This window comes from Bubalus bubalis, chromosome 17 (assembly GCF_019923935.1).
Source record: "Bubalus bubalis isolate 160015118507 breed Murrah chromosome 17, NDDB_SH_1, whole genome shotgun sequence".
NCBI classification, from domain to species: Eukaryota; Metazoa; Chordata; class Mammalia; order Artiodactyla; family Bovidae; genus Bubalus; species Bubalus bubalis.
Genome location: NC_059173.1, coordinates 20,357,690 through 20,377,927, shown reverse-complemented (window position 1 = coordinate 20,377,927; position 20,238 = coordinate 20,357,690). Strand labels below are relative to the sequence as shown.

Here is a 20,238-nt window from a genome sequence, read left to right as displayed (position 1 = left end):
GCGAAGTTAATCATGATACTTTACCCACAGCCTGTCTGGTTATCAGACTGTTGGGTCTGACTGCCTAGTTAACTAGCTTCTTAGGTCAGTGGTCTCTGAATGTTTTTGCTCACATAGTCTTTTTGTTTTGTTTGTTTTTGGCTGTGCCCCATGGCATGCAGGATCTGCAGGATCCTAGTTCCTCGACCAGAAATCAAATCTGTGCACCCTGCAGTGGAAGCACAGAGTTCGAACCACTGGACCGCCAGGGAAGACTTTGGTCACGTATTCTAGTAAGCATTTCTGAGTATACTTCCACTGTTAATTTATTCAATTATAAGTCCTGTGTGTGCGTCTGTGCTAGTATGTATGCAGTAAATGCCACATACATAGAAGGTTAAATACACCCTCAACTCCTGCAAGTTCCCTTCTTACCACCTGAGGCAGGTTCACTCCACTGTGGAGCTGATGGCCCCAGAATGGTATCAAGTTTCCTAACAATTTCAAGACTTTTCTGATGCTTTTCCCTTAGGCAAAAAATGGTACATATGTTGTCTGACTGCTTTCTTAGGATGTTAAGAGTTTTGAGAATTCTTGGAGCTTCATCCCATCAAACCTCCCTAATCTTATAGATGAACTAAGGCCCAGATAGGTTAAACAAGTTATTTGAGGCCTAAAGAGTTGGCTTACAGTGGATCCAGAGCTAAAGCTTATCCCCTGAGGCTTTTCCACTGGACTCTGCTTTCTCCTTCATCTGTTGTGTTCCCTGGCAAATCACTCTGTGACATGCCCATTAAGCTAATAAGGGTCCATTCTAGATCATTCTAAAACCACTCATTTAAAAGGACCTATCTTGAGAAGGCAATGGCACCCCACTCCAGTACTCTTGCCTGGAAAAATCCCATGGATGGAGGAGCCTGGTAGGCTACAGTCCATGGAGTCACTAAGAGTTGGACACGACTGAGCAACTTCACTTTCACTTTTCACTTTCATGCATTGGAGAAGGAAATGGCAACCCACTCCAGTATTCTTGCCTGAAGAATCCCAGGGACGGGGGAGCCTGGTGGGCTGCCGTCTATGGTGTCGCACAGAGTCAGACACGACTGAAGCGACTTAGCAGTAGCAGCATCTTGAGTTCAGGGTGTTTGAGCATCCACCTGTTCTCTTCGCTTGGCCCTGCAATAAACATTTCTTTGCTAAAATAATAATAATAATAATAAAGCTAAAGGGACTTATTTGAGAGTTTCATACAGATTTCTTTTTTTTTTTTTTGCTGTGCTAGGTCTTAGTTGTGGCATGTGGGATCTAGTTTCCTAAGCAGGGATTGAACCTGGGTCCCCTACATTGGGAGTGCAGAGTCTTACCCACTGGAATCTGTAAATGTGACTTTTTTGGGGGTAAAAGGTCTCTGTAGGTGTAATTGAAGTTCTTGACATAAGATCATCCTGCATTAATTAAAGTGGGTCTTCAGTAACAAATATTCTTAGAAGAGCCAGGGAGAAGACACATAGAGAAGAAGGCCATATGAAGGCAGGGCTGGAGTGATGTGACCACAAGCCAAAGAATGCGTGTAGCCATTCTGGAAGCTGGAAGAGGGAAAGGATCCTCCCTTGGGCCTTTAGAGGGAGCCTGTCCCTGCCCACACCTTAGTTTCAGACTTCTGGCCCCCAGAACTGAGAGCAAGTAAGTCTGTTGTTTCAAGCCACCAGTTAGTGGTGATTAGATAATGGCAGCCCCAGGAAGCTAACACATCTTTTATGGAAAGTGAGTTGTGAGCAGGAAGAAGGTTGTGAACAGGAGTTACCACCTGCAAATGAGAATTGATCTTGCTTTGCCTCATTTCTAGGAACACACTGAGGCCCTTTATGGAATGTTCTATATGCCTTGACTAGACATTCAAGGATGCAGGTCTTTCCTTTATGTGGCTCAAACTCAAGGAGAGCAGCCAAATGCAATAGTGGGCAATAGCAGGGAAGTCTTTTCAGAGGTGGGATAGTTGAGCTGGGCTTTGAGGAGTTCGCCAAGTGAAACACAAGGGCAAGTTGGTGTGATGAAGGCTCTGATGTGGGAATGAATGAGCACCAGGGTCGTAATCTAGTCTGGTCTGAAGAACTCATGGGAGACAAGGGGTAAGGAAATGGCTCCAGTGTAGTGGGGTGAGAGGGGACAGCTAAACAGGGCAGCCATGCCTGTAATGATAAGCTTCATCACAACATGGGGATGGTCTGCTGCTGCTGCTGCTGCAATAGTGCCTGAGATGTAGTAAACACTTCCTAACTATTAATATTTGTTGAATAAAGGAGATCCCTCCCCTCCCACCATGATCTCAATGGATGTAGGAAAAGCATTTGGGATGAGGTGGGAGGGAGGCTCAAATGGGAGGGGATATATGTATATTTGGGGCTTGCCAGGTGGTGCTAGTGGTAAAGGACCTGCCTGCCAGTGCAGGAGATGTAAGAGATGCAGGTTCAATCCCTGGGTTGGGAAGATCCCCTGGAGGAGGGCACGGCAACCCACTCCAGTATTCTTGCCTGGAGAATCCCCATGGACAGAGGAGCCTGTTGGGCTACAGTCCATGGGGTCGCTTAGAGTTGGATATGACTGAAGCGACTTAGCACGCACGTGTGTGTGTGTGTGTGTGTGTGTATATCTCTGATTCACTTTGTTGTATAGCAGAAATTCACACAGTATTGTAAAGCAATTATATGCTAGCAAAAAAAATAAAACATCACTTAAACAGCATTTGGGTTTCCCTGGTGGTCCGGTGGTTCAGAATCCACCTTGCAGTGCAGAGGATACCAGTCTGATCCCTGGTCCAGGAAGATCCCACATGCCTTGGGGCCGGGAAGCCCTTGCTTTGCAACTACCAAAGCCTGTGCACCCTAGAGCCCTTGCTCCGCAACAAGAGAAGCACCGCAGTGAGAAGCCCATGCACCGCAACTAGAGAACAGCTCCTGCTCATTGCAACTAGAGAAAGCCCGTGCACAGCAACAAAGACCCAGCACAGCCAAAAATACAATTTAAAAAAAGGAAGTCTGATTCTAAAAAAGCATTTGACAAAATCCAACTCTTTTATGATAAAAACACACAACAAACTAGGAAAAGAAGGGAACATTCTCAACTTGATAAAAGGCATCTATGAAAAGGCCACAGTGAACATCATACGTAATGGTGAAAACCTAAAAGCTTTACCCCTAAGATCAGGAACAAGGCAAGGATGTCTGCTCTTACTGCTTCTATCCAGTTCTATCCTCGAGGTTTTAGGCAGAGTTATGTGGCAAGTAAAAGAAAATGCATTGCATTTGGAAATGAAGAATGAAAACTCTGATATAGAGAGTATCCTCAAGAATCTACATGCAGACACAACTATTACAGCTAAAAAGTGAATTCAGGAAAGTGTCAGGATAGAAGACAATGTAGAAAAATAAGTTGTGTTTCTACACACTAAAGATAACCCTAAAATTAAGAAAACCTCACAAATGCATCAAAAATAATGAAATACTTAGGAATACATTTAACCAAAGAAGTATGAGGCTTGTAGACTAAAAACTATTAAAAAATTGTTGAAATTAAAGAAAAAGAGCTAAATGATTGGAAAGACATCTTGTAGTCAAGGATTGGAAGAGTTAACATTGAAATTAAAATTGCAATACTCCCTAACTTGATGAACTTAATACAAGCTGTATCAAAATTCCAACTTTTTTTGTAAAAAAAAAAAAAGACAAGCTGATCCTAAAATTCATAGGGACATGCAAAAGACCCAGAATAGCCAAAATAATCTTGAAAAAGTTGGAGCACTCAGACTTCCTGAATTCAAAGCCTACTCCAAAGCTACAGTGTAGTAGGGACACAAGGATAGCTTCCATAGATCCGGGGAATAGAACTGAGAGTTTGGAAATAAACTCACACTCATCGTCAACTAATTTTCAACAAGGGTGTCAAGACCGTGTAGTGGGGAAAGAATAGACTTTCCAACAAATGGTACTGAGACAACTGACTGGGTATTCACATGCAGAGAATGAATTTTGTGTATGAATCCATAACACAAACATTACCTAAAAATGGATCAAAGGCCTAACTGCTGCTGCTGCTACTGCTAAGTTCTTCAGTTGTGTCCGACTCTGTGTGACCCCAGAGACGGCAGCCCACCAGGCTCCCCGGTCCCTGGGATTCTCCAGGCAAGAACACTGGAGTGGGTTGCCATTTCCTTCTCCAATGCAGGAAAGTGAAAAGTGAAAGTGAAGTTGCTCAGTCATGTCCGACCCTCAGCGACCCCATGGACTGCAGCCTTCCAGGCTCCTCCGTCCATGGGATTTTCCAGGCAAGAGTACTGGAGTGGGGTGCCATTGCCTTCTCCGTCAAAGGCCTAAACATAAGAACAAAAAGTAGAAAAACTATTTGAAGAAAACTTAGGTGAAAATTTTCATGACCTTTGACAAGATATGATACCCAAACCATAAGCAAATAGACATTTAAAAATAGGTTGGACTTCATCAAAATCAGAAACTTCTGGAGCATTCCCTGGGTGTCCAGAGGTTAGGACTTCTTGCTCTCATTGTCAAGGGCCTCGGTTCAATCCCTGCTTTGGGACCTGAAATCCCACAAACCATGTGGTGCTGGAGGGGAGTGCGGGTAGAATTAAAACCTTTTTTATACCAAAACTGTGGGCTTCCCTCATAGCTCAGTTGGTAAAGAATCCACCTGCAAAGCAGGAGACCCCGGATAATTCCTTGGTCGGGAAGATCCCCTGGAGAAGGGATAGGCTACCCACTCCAGTATTTTTGGGCTTCCCTTATGGCTCAGCTGGTAAAAAATCTGCCTGCAATGTGGGAGACCTGGGTTTGATCCCTGGGTTGGGAAGATCCCCTGGAGAAGGGAAAGGCCAGTTATTCTGGCCTGGAGAATTCCATGTATAACCCATGGGGTTATTATATTCGCAAAGAGTCGGGCACGACTGAGAGACTTTCACTTTTCGTACCAAAACTATCAAGAAAATTAAAAGAGGGCTTCTCTGGTGGCACAGTGGTAAAGAATCTGCCTGCCAATGCAGGAGACATGAGTTCGATTTCTGGTCTGGGACGATCCTACATGCCTTGGAGTAACTAAGCCTGTGAGCCACAACTACTGAGCCTATGTTCTACAGCCTGGGAGCCACAAGAGCTAAGCCCATGTGCCACAACTACTGAAGCCCACGCACCTAGAGCTGATGCTCTGAAGCAAGAGGGGCCACTGCAGTGAGAAGCCCCTGCACCGTGACTCGAGTGGCCCCCACTTGCAGCAACTAGAGGAAAGCTTGCCCAGCAATGAAGACCCAGCACAGCCATAAATAAATAAATACATAACATTTTTTTAAAAAAGATCCCACCTGCCAGTGGAGGAGACCCTGGTTCAATCCCTGGGTCTAGATGACCCCACATGCCTCGGAGCAAGTAAGCCCATACACCACTACTGTTGAGCCTGTGCTCTAGAGCCTGGGAACCGCAACAAGAGCGTAGCCCCTGCTCTCTGCAACTAGAGAAAGCCCAGGGTCAACAATGAAGACCCAGCACAGCCTAAATAATTAATGAAATGAAACAAAATTAAGAGATAGCCCACAGAATGGGAGAAAATATTTGCAAGCTATAAATCTGGGAAGGGACAAGTATCCAGAATAAAGATCTCATACAACTTAACATAAAAACTCAAATTAAAAAATAGGTTAAAGGGGGGACCTCTGTGGTGGATCAGGGGCTAAGACTCTGAGCTCCCAGTTCAGGGGACTCGGGTTCACCACACGCCACAATAAAGATCAAAGCTCCCGAGTGCCCCTTCAGCCAAATTCAAAAAGAAAAAATGCAGGGATTTCCTTGGTGGTCCGGTGGTTAAGAATCTGCCTTCTAATACAGGGGATGCAGATGCAGGTTCAGTCCCTGGGGGGGAACTAAGATCCCATGTGCCACCAGGCAACTAAACCTGAGTGCTGGAACGAAGAGCCTATCCACCAGAAAGAAGGCCCAGCACAGCCAAAAAAAAAACACAAAAAAGCAAATCAAAACCATGAGATTCCAGTTCATACCAACTAGTATGCCTAAAATTAAAAAGCCAGATGATAAAAGTGTTGGTGAAGATATGGAGAAATTATAAATATTACAGATTGCTTATAGGAATATAAATGATAGTCACTATGGAAAATAGTGTAGCAGTTCCTCAAAAAGTGAAACACAGAGTTACTAGGTAGCTCAGCAATTCCACTCCTGGCTATGTACCCCAAAGAACTAAAACATTTTCACAAAAACTTGAACACAAATGTTCATAGCAGCTTTATTCATAATAGTCAAAAAGTGAAAATGAATGAAATGTCCATCAGCTAATGAATGGATAAATAAAATATGGCCTATCTATACAATGGAATATTATTGAGTCATAAAGAGGAACATAGTCCTGATCCATCTTACAAAACGGATGGACCTTGAAAGTATTATACTAAGCGAAAGAGGCCACACACATATTTTAACTGAATCCATTCCTATGAAATGTCCAGAATAGGTACATCCATAGACACAGAAAGCAGATTAGCAGCTGCCTAAAGCTATGGGTAGTGAAGAATGGGGAGTGACTATTGTTGGGTTTCCTTTTGGGATGGCGGAAATGTTCTAGAATTAGATAGTGCTGATGACTGCACAACTTTGTGCTTATACTAAATCCCACTGAACTGTGTATTTTTAAAGGGTGAATTTTACACTAAATGAATAGATCTAAAAAACAAAAGGAAAAATACTTTTCCATGATGATCAGTGGTGGGACTTCCTTGGTGGTCCAGTGGTTAAGACTCTGCTTCCACTGCATGTGACACGAGTTTTGTCTCTGGCAGGGTAACTAAGATCCCCCATACCCCTCAGCATTGCCCCCCAAAAAAATTATGATCAGTGAGGATGGACATCATTCTAAAAATACAATATGGAGAGAATAGCCCACACCATCTGTAGAAAGGACTGAAGCAGACCTCTGAGACCTGGATTTTTGCCCCAAGGACATGGAGGCTTAGTCCAACAGTGAATAGATGATGGAGCCAGAATTAATACCCGGGTCTGTCAGCCTATGAGCCCTCTGCTTATAGCTTCTTGCCCTGTATTGGTCCAATAAGTAAACCATTGGCTATTGTGGTTACCAAGCTGTTGAAATGTGGCCAGTCCCAATCAGGATGAGGTGTAAGGGTAAAATCCCCGGTGGGTTTTGAAGATAGTATCATAAAAAGAATGTAAAGTATCTTTAATAATTGCTTTATATTTATTATATATTGATTCCATACATTATATATTTAAATCATATATTATGTTAAATAAAAAATAAAGATTAATTTCATCAGTTCTTTTTTACTTTCTGAAATGTGATTATTTAAACTGTTAAACTACATATGTAGCTTGCAATACTTTTCTATTGGACAGTGCTACTCTATAGAGTATTGGTCCTCTGGGAGCACGGTAGGAAAAGGATGATATTAATTTACCCCGGAACTAACACTTTGCTGAACATCCTTGACGGAACCAGCCTAAAGCTGATCACAAGGGGTCCTGGGAAGAGGGGTGTCGCTTGTACCTTCACTCCTAAAGTAAAGGAAGGAGGGAGGGAATGGGTGCATCCCTTACCTCTAGGGCAATAAGAATCCTTACTAGATCCAGATGTATCTGAAAGTCTGTAGCTAATAAAAGATATTTGCAAAGCAGGGCGATTATAAATGGCAGAAAAGGGCGGGCATCTTGTGTCTTTTGACAAGATTTACTATTTAAGGAGAACTCCAAGAAATAATACCTTGAAAAGCTTCATCATCTGATGTAATATACATTTCATGATTGCAGTTCAGTCCGATTTGAGAAGTGGGCTGTGGTGGGGTGGGAAGAGGGTCAAAAATTGCAATGTAAACTCCAGGAGAGAAGAAACTTGGTTAAGTTTATTCTTGTCTAATTAGCGCCCAGAACAGTGCTCGCCACACAGCAGTCGCTTCTTAAATATTTAAACGAGTTAAGATGCAAAATTAGGTGGATGCGACGGTGTGTTTTTCGCGGGAGGAGGCCTCCGGCTTTTGTCCAGTGTCAAAGGAGTCTAGGCCGCCAAGGGGTTAACAATCACTTAATACCGACAGGGACGTGAAATTTATTTGAAATCAATGTCAAGAATTGGTTGTTCTTATTCTGGGGAGTAGCCAGACCTCGGCGTCTGGAATGATCTACGTGCTTAAAAATACCACTCGCCACCATTTTCTCCAGGTAATTTTCCATCCCTGCCCCCACAGTCAAAGGGGGGGGGGGGGGGAGTAATTCCGCAATCCTACCTAGCTTTAGAGAAAAAAAGAAAAAATTAATCGGTACAGCAACAAATCTCCAGGCACCGCCAGCGCAGCAGAAGAAAGGGACCCAGGTGGGCCTCGGGCGCTGCCAGGACCCCAGCCCCCCAAACTTTGCCAAGTTGCGGGCGCCGAGTGCGCCCAGAGGCGCGGGGCGCGGCCGCGGGCGGCACCGCCCCCTGACGCCCGGCCGCGGCGCGCCGGGCCGCCCCCTCCCGGCCCCGGCCGGCCCCGCTGGCTCCGCTCAAAGTTTGCGGCCGCCCCTGCGCCCGCGCGCCCGCCCGATGTATGGGTGATATACTGCAGCGGGTGTCAGGGTGAGGGACGGCCATATTTGCCGGTGCGGCCCGAGCCGTCAACAACAAAAAGTGCGCGGGAGCTCGGCGGGCGCACGGACGGGCGCACGGACGCCGGGACCGCCTCGCCGTCGCCGGGTCTCGCCGCCGCCGCCGCCGCCCTCGCGGGCCGGGCCCCGCTGCGCCCCGGCGCGCCCCGCCGCTCGGGGGGATGTCTTACAAACCGAACTTGACCGCGCACATGCCCGCCGCCTCCCTCAACGCCGGTGAGTGAGTGCGTCCCGCGGGCCGCGCGCGCCGCGCCCCAAGTGCAGCCAAGTTGGGGGCTCGCGCGCCCGGCCCCGGCCCCGGCTCCCGGGGGCCCGCGGCGGCCGGGGTCGGCGGGCACCGGGTCCCGGCCCGGGGCAGCGCGGCCGCCGCCGCCATGATTCCGGCGCGCGCGCTGCCAAAGTTCGCGGGTGCGCCCCGCGCCGCGCCGGGCCTCGGGTCGGGTCAGGGCCGGGGCTCGGGACGCGGGCGGCCGCCGCGGTCCCCCCCACGCCGGCGGCCGAGGGCTCGTGGGGAGCGCGGCGAGCGAGGGCGGGGGAGGCTTTCTCGGCTCCTTTTTCCTCCGGCTTTTGGGCGGCTCGGCGAGGGCCCCTGCCGGCGGGAATCGGGAGCGGCCCGGTCGCGCCGGGAGCGGGGCGCCGGGAGCGGGGCGCGGGTCCGCCCTTGGGGACCTGAGGGGCAGGCCCGGGCGGGGGGGTCCAGGCGGCAGGGGTGCACGTGAGCAAGGCCGGGCCACGCGCAGGCGGCGCTGCGGGGCTGCGAGAGCGCCAGGTTGCAGCCGCTCCCGAGGGCGGGGGGCCGCTGGGGTCACCGGCGGTGCAGGGGAGGTGGTCTGTGGACGCCCGCCCGGCCTGGCGTGGGGGAGCAGGTGCCCAAAACGGGGCGCACGGGACCTCCCCTCAGGCGTGCGCGGAGTGAGAGAAGTTGGGGAAGACCGGGGGCTTCGGAGTTGCCTGCAGGCAGAGGGCGGGGGAGGCATTGCAGCTGGGGTCCCGGCTTGGAGCCCCCAAGTCTGGGTTTAGAGGGGCCTCCTCCAGGAGCCGTGCTCTCCCTGTGCTGGGGCTGAAGCTGGGCGGTCCCAGGAAACTCCTGCATAAGTTGTCCGGCAGCTTTAGGCTGAGCCCGGGGGTCTTGCCCCAGAGACCAGGGCGGGGGCGGGGTGTGTGTGTGGGAGGGGGCACGCGGGGTGTGTGTGGCTGGTGGTAAAATTTTGTGGGGTTCGTAGGTGACTGACTCTGTCCCCTTTCACAGAGGTTCTCCTTTAGACTCTTGGTGGGAAACTTCCAAAAAAGCGAGGTGCATGGAGGTGGGGGTGGCGGCAGGGGCTTGGCAGGGAGGAAATGGGCCTCTCTGGTCAGAAGTGCCACGCTGGCAGTTGGCCGAAAGTTTTGGGCCTTGTCTCCTAATGTTGACTCGGTAACTCCAAAATCTGAAGGGCGCCCCAGAAAAGCTCTAAGTGTATATGCATGTATGTATATACCTATACATAGGTGTATATAGGGGTGTGTGTGTGTATTTAACTTCTTGGACAGAGATTTGGGGATTGGAAAGGGTTAAGATTCAGGGTGTGGATGGCTGTAGGGTTAGATAGTTGAGTTGGTCAAGTGTGGGCTCTGTCTGAGCCCCAAGAGAAAACGGCCCCTATTTGCAGCTGAAATGTTCTCATCTCTGGGGTCTGCACACCTTAAGAGGCAGGCTTTGTGGCCAGTGTTTCTCACTGCCTCCCTCATCTGACTCTGGGGTGGGATGGGTGGAGGGTCTTGCTGCTGGCCCAGGTCGGCGGGAAGTCTCAGGCTGCCCTGGTGCAGTTGAGGCAGGGACCCTGAACCTGGCCCTTTGGGGACTGGGGTCCCAGAGGGAGCAAGTCACCCGCTTAGGCACCCTGAAGCCCTGCTCTGGGCTGGCTAGCACCTGTGCCCAGATGGTCTTCCTTCTCCTGTGGTGAACTCCAGGAGGAGCGCTGAGGTCTCCAGATCTCTGGGGTTCGGGTGAGGGGCTGCCCCCACTCCGCGTGGACCCCTTTAGAAAGCCCGCATCTCCCTGTGCCATTTGCATCCAAGATGGACTCTCCGCTGCCGCTCCTCCGGCTTCCTTGTCATCATCCCTCACGCCCTCCAGCCCTGCCTCCTGCTCGCGAGTTGCCAAGCCGCGGCCTGGCCGGCGGTGGCAGTGGCGGAGTTAGACAAAGCCCCCGCCTCCCCGCCAGAGAGCCCCCCCAGGCGCCCCAAGTGGCGGGAAGGCCGCCAGCTCCCCAGGCCCGGGCCGCTCTTTGTCTGGCGTGGGGGCGGGGAGCCGCGCCTGGCCCCAGGAGCTGCTGGCCTTTGCCAATCCCTCCCTCGGCTCAGGGCCCTCCCTGGTCCCCGCACACTGCGCGCATTGTCTGCGATGCTCCGAGACAACCGCGCTCACGCCCTGTCTGGTTTTCTCCTTGGCCTTGGGCAGCCGGACCGCCGGCCCTCCCTGTGTCTGCAGGAAGCTCTGGGCATGAGTGGAACTTGGGGCCCCTCTGCCAACTCTTCCCAGGGCCACAGACACCCCCCTCTGAACACTGAGCAAAGGACTGGCTCAGAGTCGGGTCGCCTACCTCATCACCCAGGTGGTAGGAAAGTCAAGCTCTGGGCTCTTGCCTGACTTCTCCTCCACACCGCTTCCACGCCCGCAACCCATTCCTTCTCCCTCTCTCAGGGCCTAACCCCAGCACCGTGGAGGAGCAGGTTCTAGAGCCTTTAGACATTCTGTTGGGAACTATTACCTCAAACAGATGGAGAAACTGAGGCCAGAAAGAGAAGGGCCATGTCTTAGGTTCTGCAGCGCAGTATGGCGCAGCTGGCCTGTCTCCCAGTCCAGACCCTTGCCTGCAGGAGAGAGGATGGGTCAGGAAGACAAGACATACAGAATGTAGTAATAGGAGGAGGAGGGCAGGAGGTGGGGCAGAGAATGCACTCATCTCCTGCCCGGGAGCTGGAATCTTCTAGATGCCTTGAAGAGCTGAGCAGTGCCGTGGACCGCCCCCCCTGCCCCCGCCCCGACTCTTGCCTTTAGCATCCCAGCCTTACAGAGAGAAGCGTAAGAACTTGCAGTGGTCACGACTTGAACCCTGGCCTGGGGCAGTGAAGCCTGAGCTACGCAGACCACACTCACCACCCACATCAGAAGGCCAGGAAATTGGGGTTTGGCTGATGTGGCGAGGGGAGCTGGGGGGGGCACCCGCTACGTTCCCTTGCTCTGGCCATTGCACACCCATGGTTGCCTCAGATGGAGGTCAGAGACGTGAGTGTAGCTCATAGCACAGGTGTGTGAGCAGCCCTTTTTAGAGGCATGGCAGCTGGGTGCTGTGCTCAGTCCCCAACTTAGAGGTGGCAGAATCCATATTTCCTGTCTGGGCATCCCATGCTTGGGCATGAATCTGGGCCCCAGCGGAGAAATCCAGGGCCAGTCAGGTTGGGTACAGAACTGTCCCCAGCTCCTGGACAGAGGGACAGGTGTGAGGTGTTAGCCTCTTCTGTGCTGTGTGGCCCGGGGGCAGTGCCCACCCTCTCTGGTCCGTGTTTCGCTCTCTGCAGTGAGGGGTTCCAGGGCTCCTTTAGCTCTAGCAGCCTGAGCCCCTGAACTTCCTTCCTTTCCTGCCCCTCCCGTTACCCACACCAGATGAGCAGCTGGTCGGTTTGGCCGGCCTGGCACCAGCTGTCCATCCCCGGGGCCAAGTCTGCAGAGCCCGCTGTGTGTGTGAGGGAGAAAGAGAGAGAGAGACAGTTTGGCTCCGGGGGCGGGAGGCAGAGGGGAAGCTGCTCCCAGGCCAGGCGTGGAGCAGGCGGGCCGCTGCTGAGGAGGGCTAGGTAAATTCTCCATGGTTACCGCTGTTTGTAATTCCGCAGGACATCCTTTACCCGCTAATGGCCACTTGGACGCCATTATGGGTCTGCGTGCTTCCAGCTCCTGAGCTGGAGCTGGAATATTCCTTGCTGCGGACCTCCCCATCCCCCATCCAGGAGACTTCATTCTGAGCCAGGCCCTGGCCCCACGTGGTCCCTCCACCGAGGGAAAGCATCTTCTAGTGTGGCAATCCATAAGTCGGGTCTTACTCCTCCCCTCTGGGGGCATAAGCCATCCAAGCATAGATTCAGACTGGCGAGAGTCTGGTTCCCTCTTTGGAGAGGAGTGACGGGAGCTCAGAGAGCTTGAGGGACTTGCTCAGGGATACACAGGCTGTGATGTGCTCCTGATTCCTGACTTGGTGTCCAGTGAGCTTCTCAGGTGGCACTAGTGGTAAAAGAACCACCCCCCCACCCCCAGCCCCGCCAATGCAGGAGATGTGGGTTTGGTCCCTGGGTCAGGAAGATCCCCTGGAGGAGGGCATGGCAACCCACTCCAGTGTTCTTGCCTGGAGAATCCCATGGACAGAGGAGCCTGGCGGGCTACAGTCCATGGGGTCACCAAGATTCAGACACGACTGAGTGACTGAGCACACAACGCACATCAGTCCCCGGCCAGGGTTGGGCCTCAGAACTCTAAAACCTTCCCCTATCTTCCTCACTGTATAGTCTAGCAGAAGTCTGGGCACACAGGACGTCTTAGCCCGAGTGTGGACTAGCCTTAGTAGTAGGTGGGCTCTTGTGGCATCCATGGGTCCCTAGGGTGTCAACCTCTGAGGCGCAGGACCCAGGAAAGGAGACTTGAAAGGATTAGGCTGATATTGCAGCAGATTTCTTCTTTGCTCCGAGTCCTTGATGGCATGAGTGGCAAGGAGCTCTGTGATTGATTAGCAATGTCTGCTGGGGGTCGGGGGTGTGAAGGGCAGCGGTCTGTTAGCTCCTTTTTACTGTCAGTCATTTAGGCCAAGTGTCAGCCACCGCCAAGCTGGAGGATGGGAGGAGGGTTCTCTGTCCTCGGAGACAAAAGACCATTGTTGACGGCACGAGTCCTGGGTAGGGGGACTCAGAGTCCTTACCTTGGCAATGGCTACAGTTAGCCAAGGCTACTGGATTACTGACTTCTGTCTCATCCCCCACAGCTGGGAGCGTCCACCCGCCCTCCACCAGCATGGCAACGTCTTCACAGTACCGCCAGCTGCTGAGTGACTACGGGCCTCCATCTCTCGGCTACACTCAGGTATGGCAGCGGGGGTGATGCGAGGTGGGGGGGACCCTGGGGGCGGCCTGGGCACGGAGGGGAGGCAGTGGAAGGAGTAGAAATGATGGAATGGCGTGGTCACCCCAGCTTCCCCAACCCAGGGCCCTGGCTGGGCTCGTGTTCGGGGCTCAGGGCCTTGGAATGGAGAAGTGGCGAGAGGTTCACGGGGGACACTGAGTGACAGGAAGGGGTGGGAGGGCCCAGGGGCACTGGTGGCCTGGGGAGCCACCGTCCCCATTGGGCCACTGCCCCATGTGTGTCCCTGGCCGGTCTCCTCGTGCCTGCTGCCTGGGCAAGTGAGGTCCGGCCTGGACTCTGGATCTGAGCTTGGACGGAGGGGAGGGGACCCTGTTCCCACTCAACTCGCCACAAGATCATGGCCCCAGCAGGGAGGACGGGGCCCGAACCCTAGTGGAGCCCAGGTGGGTTCCATCAAGAGCTGGTGGCCCCTGAATTTTACACCTGGTTCCACCAGTCCCAGGGCTGTGACCCTGCCCCCTTCCACCCCAAAACTAGCCGAGACTGACTTTCCCCTTCGGGTTGGGGGGGCCATCAGTGGAGGCAGCTTCGCCTCCTTAGGAAGTGCTGCCTTGAGGGGGGCGGGGGGGCGCCTGGGCCACCAGCTGAGAGATGCTCTCCCGTGGCTGCAACTCGTGTTCCGAGGTCGCCACAGAGGCCGGCCCTGCCCTGGGGGATGAGGTGGCAGCCCGCTGCCATGCCCCACCAGGCCCTCCTGCCCCTGGAGGGGAAGCGGGTGGGGGCAAGGGCACCCCGAAGAGGTGGTGGCTGGAGGACAGGGCCAGGCGTGGCCTGGACAGACCCCGAAGTGCCCCAGCCTTGAGGCAGCGGCCAGAGCAGAGGAGGCAGGATCGAGGGGCCCAGGGGAGGCGCCCAGAGGATGCCGAGGAGCCGGACAAGGAGAGGAGGAAGGACTGGGAGGCCAGGAAGCAGAGGCGACAGAGGCGGGGGGAGCAGGCGAGGGCCTCCCCCGGGGGAGGTGGCCAGCCTGATGCAGCTGGTGGGGGCGGGGAGGCCCGAGCAGGCTGGTGGGAACTCTGCCCCATTGATCAGTGTGCTTGCTGGGGGCAGTTGGAGGGGGGTCTGGAAGGAAAGGGTTTCTGTGTGGTGGACCCTGCTGGTGTGGGGAGGAGGGAAGACTCTAAATACATTCTGTTTTCTGTCTGGGTGGCCTTGGCAGTTTTTCTAGTCCTGCTGACCCCCAGGTGTGGCGTCCATCTCGGCCACTCACTCTGGATCCCCAGCCCTCCTGGGATCAGTTGCCTAGCCATGGCTCCTTCCAGGAAATTCTCAGTGATCACCTGTCGACTCTTTCTTTCTTATTTAAGATGATCAGAGGACTTTCTGGAGACTGCTGGGTGGTGGCCTTGAGTGTACGAGGACAGTAGAGAGAGCCGGCTCCCTGGTCTGTAGTTGTTGCCCAGAGGAGACGTGCCTGCCCGCAGCAGAGGCATCTGCCCTGGGACTCTGGGCCAGGCCGCCCTCCCTCTGCCCCGCTGCCTCTGGGCTTGGGCCACTCCCCTGCCCTGGCCCCATGCCACTGGCGTGCAGTGGGGTCCTGACTGGGGCATTGGGGTCAGGTTGGGTGGAATCCTTCTGAACGCTTTCCTTTCTGAATCCAGGGCACTGGGAACAGCCAGGTGCCCCAGAGCAAATATGCCGAGCTGCTGGCCATCATCGAAGAGCTGGGGAAGGAGATCAGACCCACCTACGCGGGCAGCAAGAGTGCGATGGAGAGACTAAAACGAGGTAAGTCATGGACCCTGGACTCCCCTGGTGGGTGATGCCTTTCTGCTGGCTGACTCCCGGCACTGGCTCTTTACCTGTCTTGAAAGATCTTTTGGGGAAAACGGAGGGTGGCAGACAGAAGCATCTCCTATGGCACAGGGGCGCTCATTTTGTTTCAGAGTGATTGTTGAGGCAGCATGAGCTAGACTGTCCTGGGGATCTGAAGGGAAGAGGCGTGGCGGCCAATTGTCAGATGAGGCATCTGAGAAGGGAAGCCCCGGGACTTCCCTGGGTGGGGGTCCAGTGGTCAAAACTCCCTGCTTTCACTGAAGGGGGGTGCAGGTTCAATTTCTGTTGGGGAACCAACATCCCATAGGCTGCGCGACCAAAAAAAAGCCTTTGTACCCAGATCCTGCAGCTCTGCCTCATGCCTGCTTCACTCCCGCTGGCTGACTCTGGTCCTGGGAGCCCCAGGCAGCCCAGTACAGTGGGCCCCCCTCTCTGGGGGAGACCTTGGGGCCACAGGGGCCCGCATTGCCCGGTGCTGTCCTCTTTGGAACAGGGCCCCAAGGAGGGGTGTGGGGCGGAGGGTGAGAGAGCTTTGAAGTTCTTTCGTGACTGAAGAGGGAGGGAGGGCGGGAGGCTGGTGTCACCAGGAGAAAGGGACTCACGTGAAGATGTGACTGGCCAGCTGACTTCAGAAGGCAGTGAAATAGGTTGGTTGCTGCTTCACGAAGTGAAAAGGGAGTGGAGAGGAGAAAAGGATTTCTATTTTAGAAGGTGGCAGTTCAGAGCATGGTGGCTTATGTGCGAATTTAATTTTAGGAGGGTTTTTTCTTTTTTTTTTTTAAGGTTAGAGAAGCAACTTTGGAGAAAAACGAAAGAGGGGAACATTCTGTGGCTGTAAATCTGGGGCGTGACGGCAGGGGGGCGCGGTGGTAGTCAAGCCACGGCTCTAGTGATGGGCAAGGCTGGCTGAGGACAGGTGGTGACTACCTATGTAAAGAGACTGATTGCAAAGCCAGATCAGAGAATAACAGGCATTGGTATGGGGAGGGGAGGCTGGCAGTAGGGGCTGGAAGAGGCCTTGGGGTAGAGAATGAGCTTAACCCCAGTCCAACCGCAGGGGTCAGGGGGGCGTCACTTGGCCCACAGTCCGGGTAAACTGGAGTGCTGGTTACCTAACTGGGCATGCCTGCGGAAATGCTGAGCCCCAGAGTCTGTCTGATGGGCTATCTGCAGCCACCCAGCGAAGCTGGCAGTTCAGGTCAACACGTGGATACACCTAGCGACTGGTGCAGGGCATCCTGGGTGAGCACCTAGTCCCACAGTTGCCCTGACCAGTAGCTGAGGGAGCTTGCCAAGTTTACATCATAGCAAGGAAGGAGGGTCCTAGGGAATGGGGAATCAGGCACCAAGAATGCTATTTGTGTTTTTATTATTCCATTTTTTGGCTGCACCACGCAGCATGCAGGATCTTGGTTCCCCAAGCAGAGATGGAACCCACGTCCCCTGCAGTGGAATCGTGGCATCTTAACCACTGGACCACCAGGGAAGTTCTTATTTGTGTTTTTTGTTTGTTTTGTTTTTTGGTGCCAAAACCTGAGAGTGAACTATTTGTGGTTTTTAACGATGGAAAAAAACTCTGTGACAGGTCAAAATTTTGTGAAATTCAAACTTTAGGGTTTAAGTAGAGACTTGTTGGAACATGGTCACACCCATCGCTTGTGTAATGCCTGGGCCCTGTCATGGTATCCTGGCAGAGTGCAGCAGCTGTGACAGTTGGCTGTACGCACGCCCTTCACTGAAAGTCTTCAGAAGCTCTGGCAAATAAGATTTGTGAGGTGGGGATACCTGAGTGACTTGGGGTGTCATTCCTAGGGCCCTCTCAGGGTCAGCTCTTAGAAGGAATAGATTCTTGGTGTCAATTAAAATGAGGTAAGTGTTTCATGAAGTTTAGTAAAGCCAAAACAAAAACAAAACAGAAACAAACGATAACTCCCAAACCATAGTGATAAAAGATGAGGGGAAAATCACATCGTAGATGGCACCAGTCCCTAGCAGAAAGGATGAAGCAGTGGACCAGGGTGGACTGAGTGAGCCTTCGTCTTGTGCCCAGATCTGGGCAGGCTACCTGACACTTCCAAGTCCTTTTTAGAATTTAGGAAAAATAATGGTTTGAAAGCTCCATGGTGGGCTTCCTAGGTGGCACTAGTGGTCAAAAACCTGTCTGCCAATGCAGGAGACAAAAAATGTGGGTCTGATCCCTGGGTTGGGACGATCCCCTGGAGGGAGGGTATGGCAACCCTCCAGTATTCTTGCCTGGAGAAACCCATGGACAGGAGCCTTAGAGGACTACAGTCCATAGGGTTGCAAAGAGTCGGACACAACTGAAGCGACTTGGCCTGCAATCTCGGTCACAGGTCCTCACTTAAAGAACTTGGGTGGAGATACTTATTCCTGGCATCTGGATGGTAACATGGTTTGTGTAGTGAGTAATGTCAGGAAAAGAGCTTGCAGGTTTGTCATCTTGAGCATGGGAAGAAATACTTTTAAGGAAGATGTGACGAGGAATGTTGGCTTTGAGGGATAGGATGGGGTTTGGGTCGTAGAATGCAGGTCCCATGTTCTCTCCAATCTTAGGTTTCTGCAGCTGGCTGTGGAAGGACCGCTCTCCACTCCTGGAGTTGGTGCTGCCCTCTGATGCCCGTCTCTGCTTCTCTTCCAGGCATCATCCATGCCCGAGGATTGGTGCGGGAGTGCCTGGCTGAAACGGAGCGGAATGCCAGGTCCTAGCTGCCTTGTGAGCCTGGAAGGTTTTCCAGCTTCTTCCCAGAGGAGAAGTTATAGTTCACCTCCCTTGTTCAGATGAAACTCGTGTTTTCAAAATGGTTAACCAGTTCAGTTTCTCCTCCCCCGCCCCTCCCATGGTTCACTTAGGCTCTGAATCTACAGTCTCTTTAAGATTGAGGAAAGATTTTGAAATTGATTAGGAGTTACATTGGAAATAGTTAGGAACTTCCCAGGTGTTTGTGGTTTTGTTTTCTTTTTTTAAAAAGCATTGATTCAAAAGATGCACGTAGAAGTTACCTATCTTACAGCAAACTAGTTTTGACTCTAAGATACCAGTGTCTGGTTTTCTTTTGAATACATTTATGTTAACCCAGATTGTTCTGTGTTCCTTTTCACAAGCTGATACAACTTCAAGTTTTTTAGTAGTACGAACTTGACAGCACACTTTACCTAGGAGCCAGTCCCCTCGTTGCCATACGGTATAGATTCTGCTTAATGTAACTTCTTTTTTGCTTAAGCGTATTTGCATGATTATTAGTGCTTTTGAAGTCCATTCTAAAATGCACAAGTTATAAATACAGAAGAAAGAGCAACCTCCCAAACCAAACCTAACAAGGACCCCTGAAATTTTTCCTAAGACTGTATGTAGATTTCAGTTCTGCCTTTTCTGAGGGTTGACCCAAACATCTGGAAGAAAATGGAACTGTTTGCGTCTTTGTATTTATTACTTGATGTAATAAAGCTTATTTTCATTAACAGCTTGTATTAACATGTGGGTTCCTTGAATTCTTGGTGATATTTAAAAAAAAACCAGCTCCTCAGTGAGAGGTGGGAGAGACTTGTCAAAGGGCATTTTCCTACCTGGTCCAGGAAGGTTTGGTGTGACAGTGTCAGTAGGACAACGGGCCAGGGATGGGATGTGTGGGGTAAGTCAGAAGGCAAGGATTGGGCGAAGCTGCACAGTGGATGCATCTTCACGACAGCAGGTGTAAGTGAACGCCAGGAAGGAGAGCAAGAGTAGAGGCCGTGTTACTTTTCTCTAATTGCGGTGCGCAGGCTTCTCATTGCGGGGGCTTCACTTGAGGAGCACGGGCTCCAGGGCACAGGGGTTCAGTAGTTGCGGCTCCCGGGCGCTAGAGCACAGGCTCAGTAGTTGCGGCACGTGGGCTTAGTTGCTCCGTGGCATGTGGGATTAGGGGTAGAACCTGTCTCCAGCATCGGCAGGCAGATTCTTCACCAGGGAAGCCCTTGATTCTGCCCTTCCTGAGCTCGCCTCCCTTAGGCCATTCTGTGTTTAGGAACTTATCCTATGAGCTTTTTTTTTTTTTTTTTCCATATAATGCAGCTACTAAACTCCATCTGGCTACTTACCCTGTTCTCACCAGATGGTAAGAACTATTTGTCCTCGTGCTGGGAAAAGTGGGTTGCCTGGGATGTCCTGAGAACTCATGGGAACCCCAGGAGTGCCTTCCAAAGGGACTTTGAGGTAATCCTTCCTATATTCCTTAGGCACTGATCCCCATGTAATGAGGGCTTACCGTGGTGAGAGGTAAGACTAAGAGGAGGGATGTGGTCAGTTTTCCAGGTACGAGGCCAGGCCCCAGCCATGACAGCTCTAAAGGCCAGTAGGTGGGTATTAGGGAGCTGGCTTGTCTGCATCTCCTTCATGGACATAAGAAATTCACAAAAATTCAAGAAGGGAGACAGAAATTAAAGCGCCTGTCCCTCTTGTCTGAAGCTCCCCCGAGTTTCCCGTCCACTGTTACGGTCTCTCATGTACCATTCCAGATGCTTCTCTTGGCTACCTTCTAAAAGGAGGTTGGAGATCGGAGGGTCCTGCACATTGTGGGCAGAGGTCCAGAGCCTTGCATGGAGCTAAGCTTCCAAACCAGGCCACTGCCAGGTGAGAAGAGCCTTACCTGGTTT

At 52.1% G+C, this 20,238-nt stretch overlaps 1 protein-coding gene across 1 annotated transcript; it reads left to right on the top strand.

Moving 5' to 3' along the window:
* The first annotated feature begins 8,514 nt into the window (after nt 1–8,514).
* CDK2AP1 (cyclin dependent kinase 2 associated protein 1) lies at nt 8,515–19,070 on the top strand. The gene is made up of 4 exons (XM_025267771.3): nt 8,515–8,861; nt 13,655–13,752; nt 15,414–15,540; nt 18,248–19,070. The coding sequence occupies exons 1-4, from the start codon at nt 8,807–8,809 to the stop codon at nt 18,313–18,315; spliced, it is 348 nt and encodes a 115-aa protein (XP_025123556.1). The 5' UTR covers nt 8,515–8,806; the 3' UTR covers nt 18,316–19,070.
* The last annotated feature ends 1,168 nt before the right edge of the window (nt 19,071–20,238 follow it).

Bases quoted from the DNA above. Each gene is read 5' to 3' on its own strand.
- CDK2AP1 (XM_025267771.3), top strand. From the start codon at position 8,807: ATGTCTTACAAACCGAACTTGACCGCGCACATGCCCGCCGCCTCCCTC. The intron at 13,753-15,413 runs GTATGGCAGCGG...TTCTGAATCCAG, and splicing joins CATCTCTCGGCTACACTCAG to GGCACTGGGAACAGCCAGGT. The intron at 15,541-18,247 runs GTAAGTCATGGA...CTTCTCTTCCAG, and splicing joins GATGGAGAGACTAAAACGAG to GCATCATCCATGCCCGAGGA.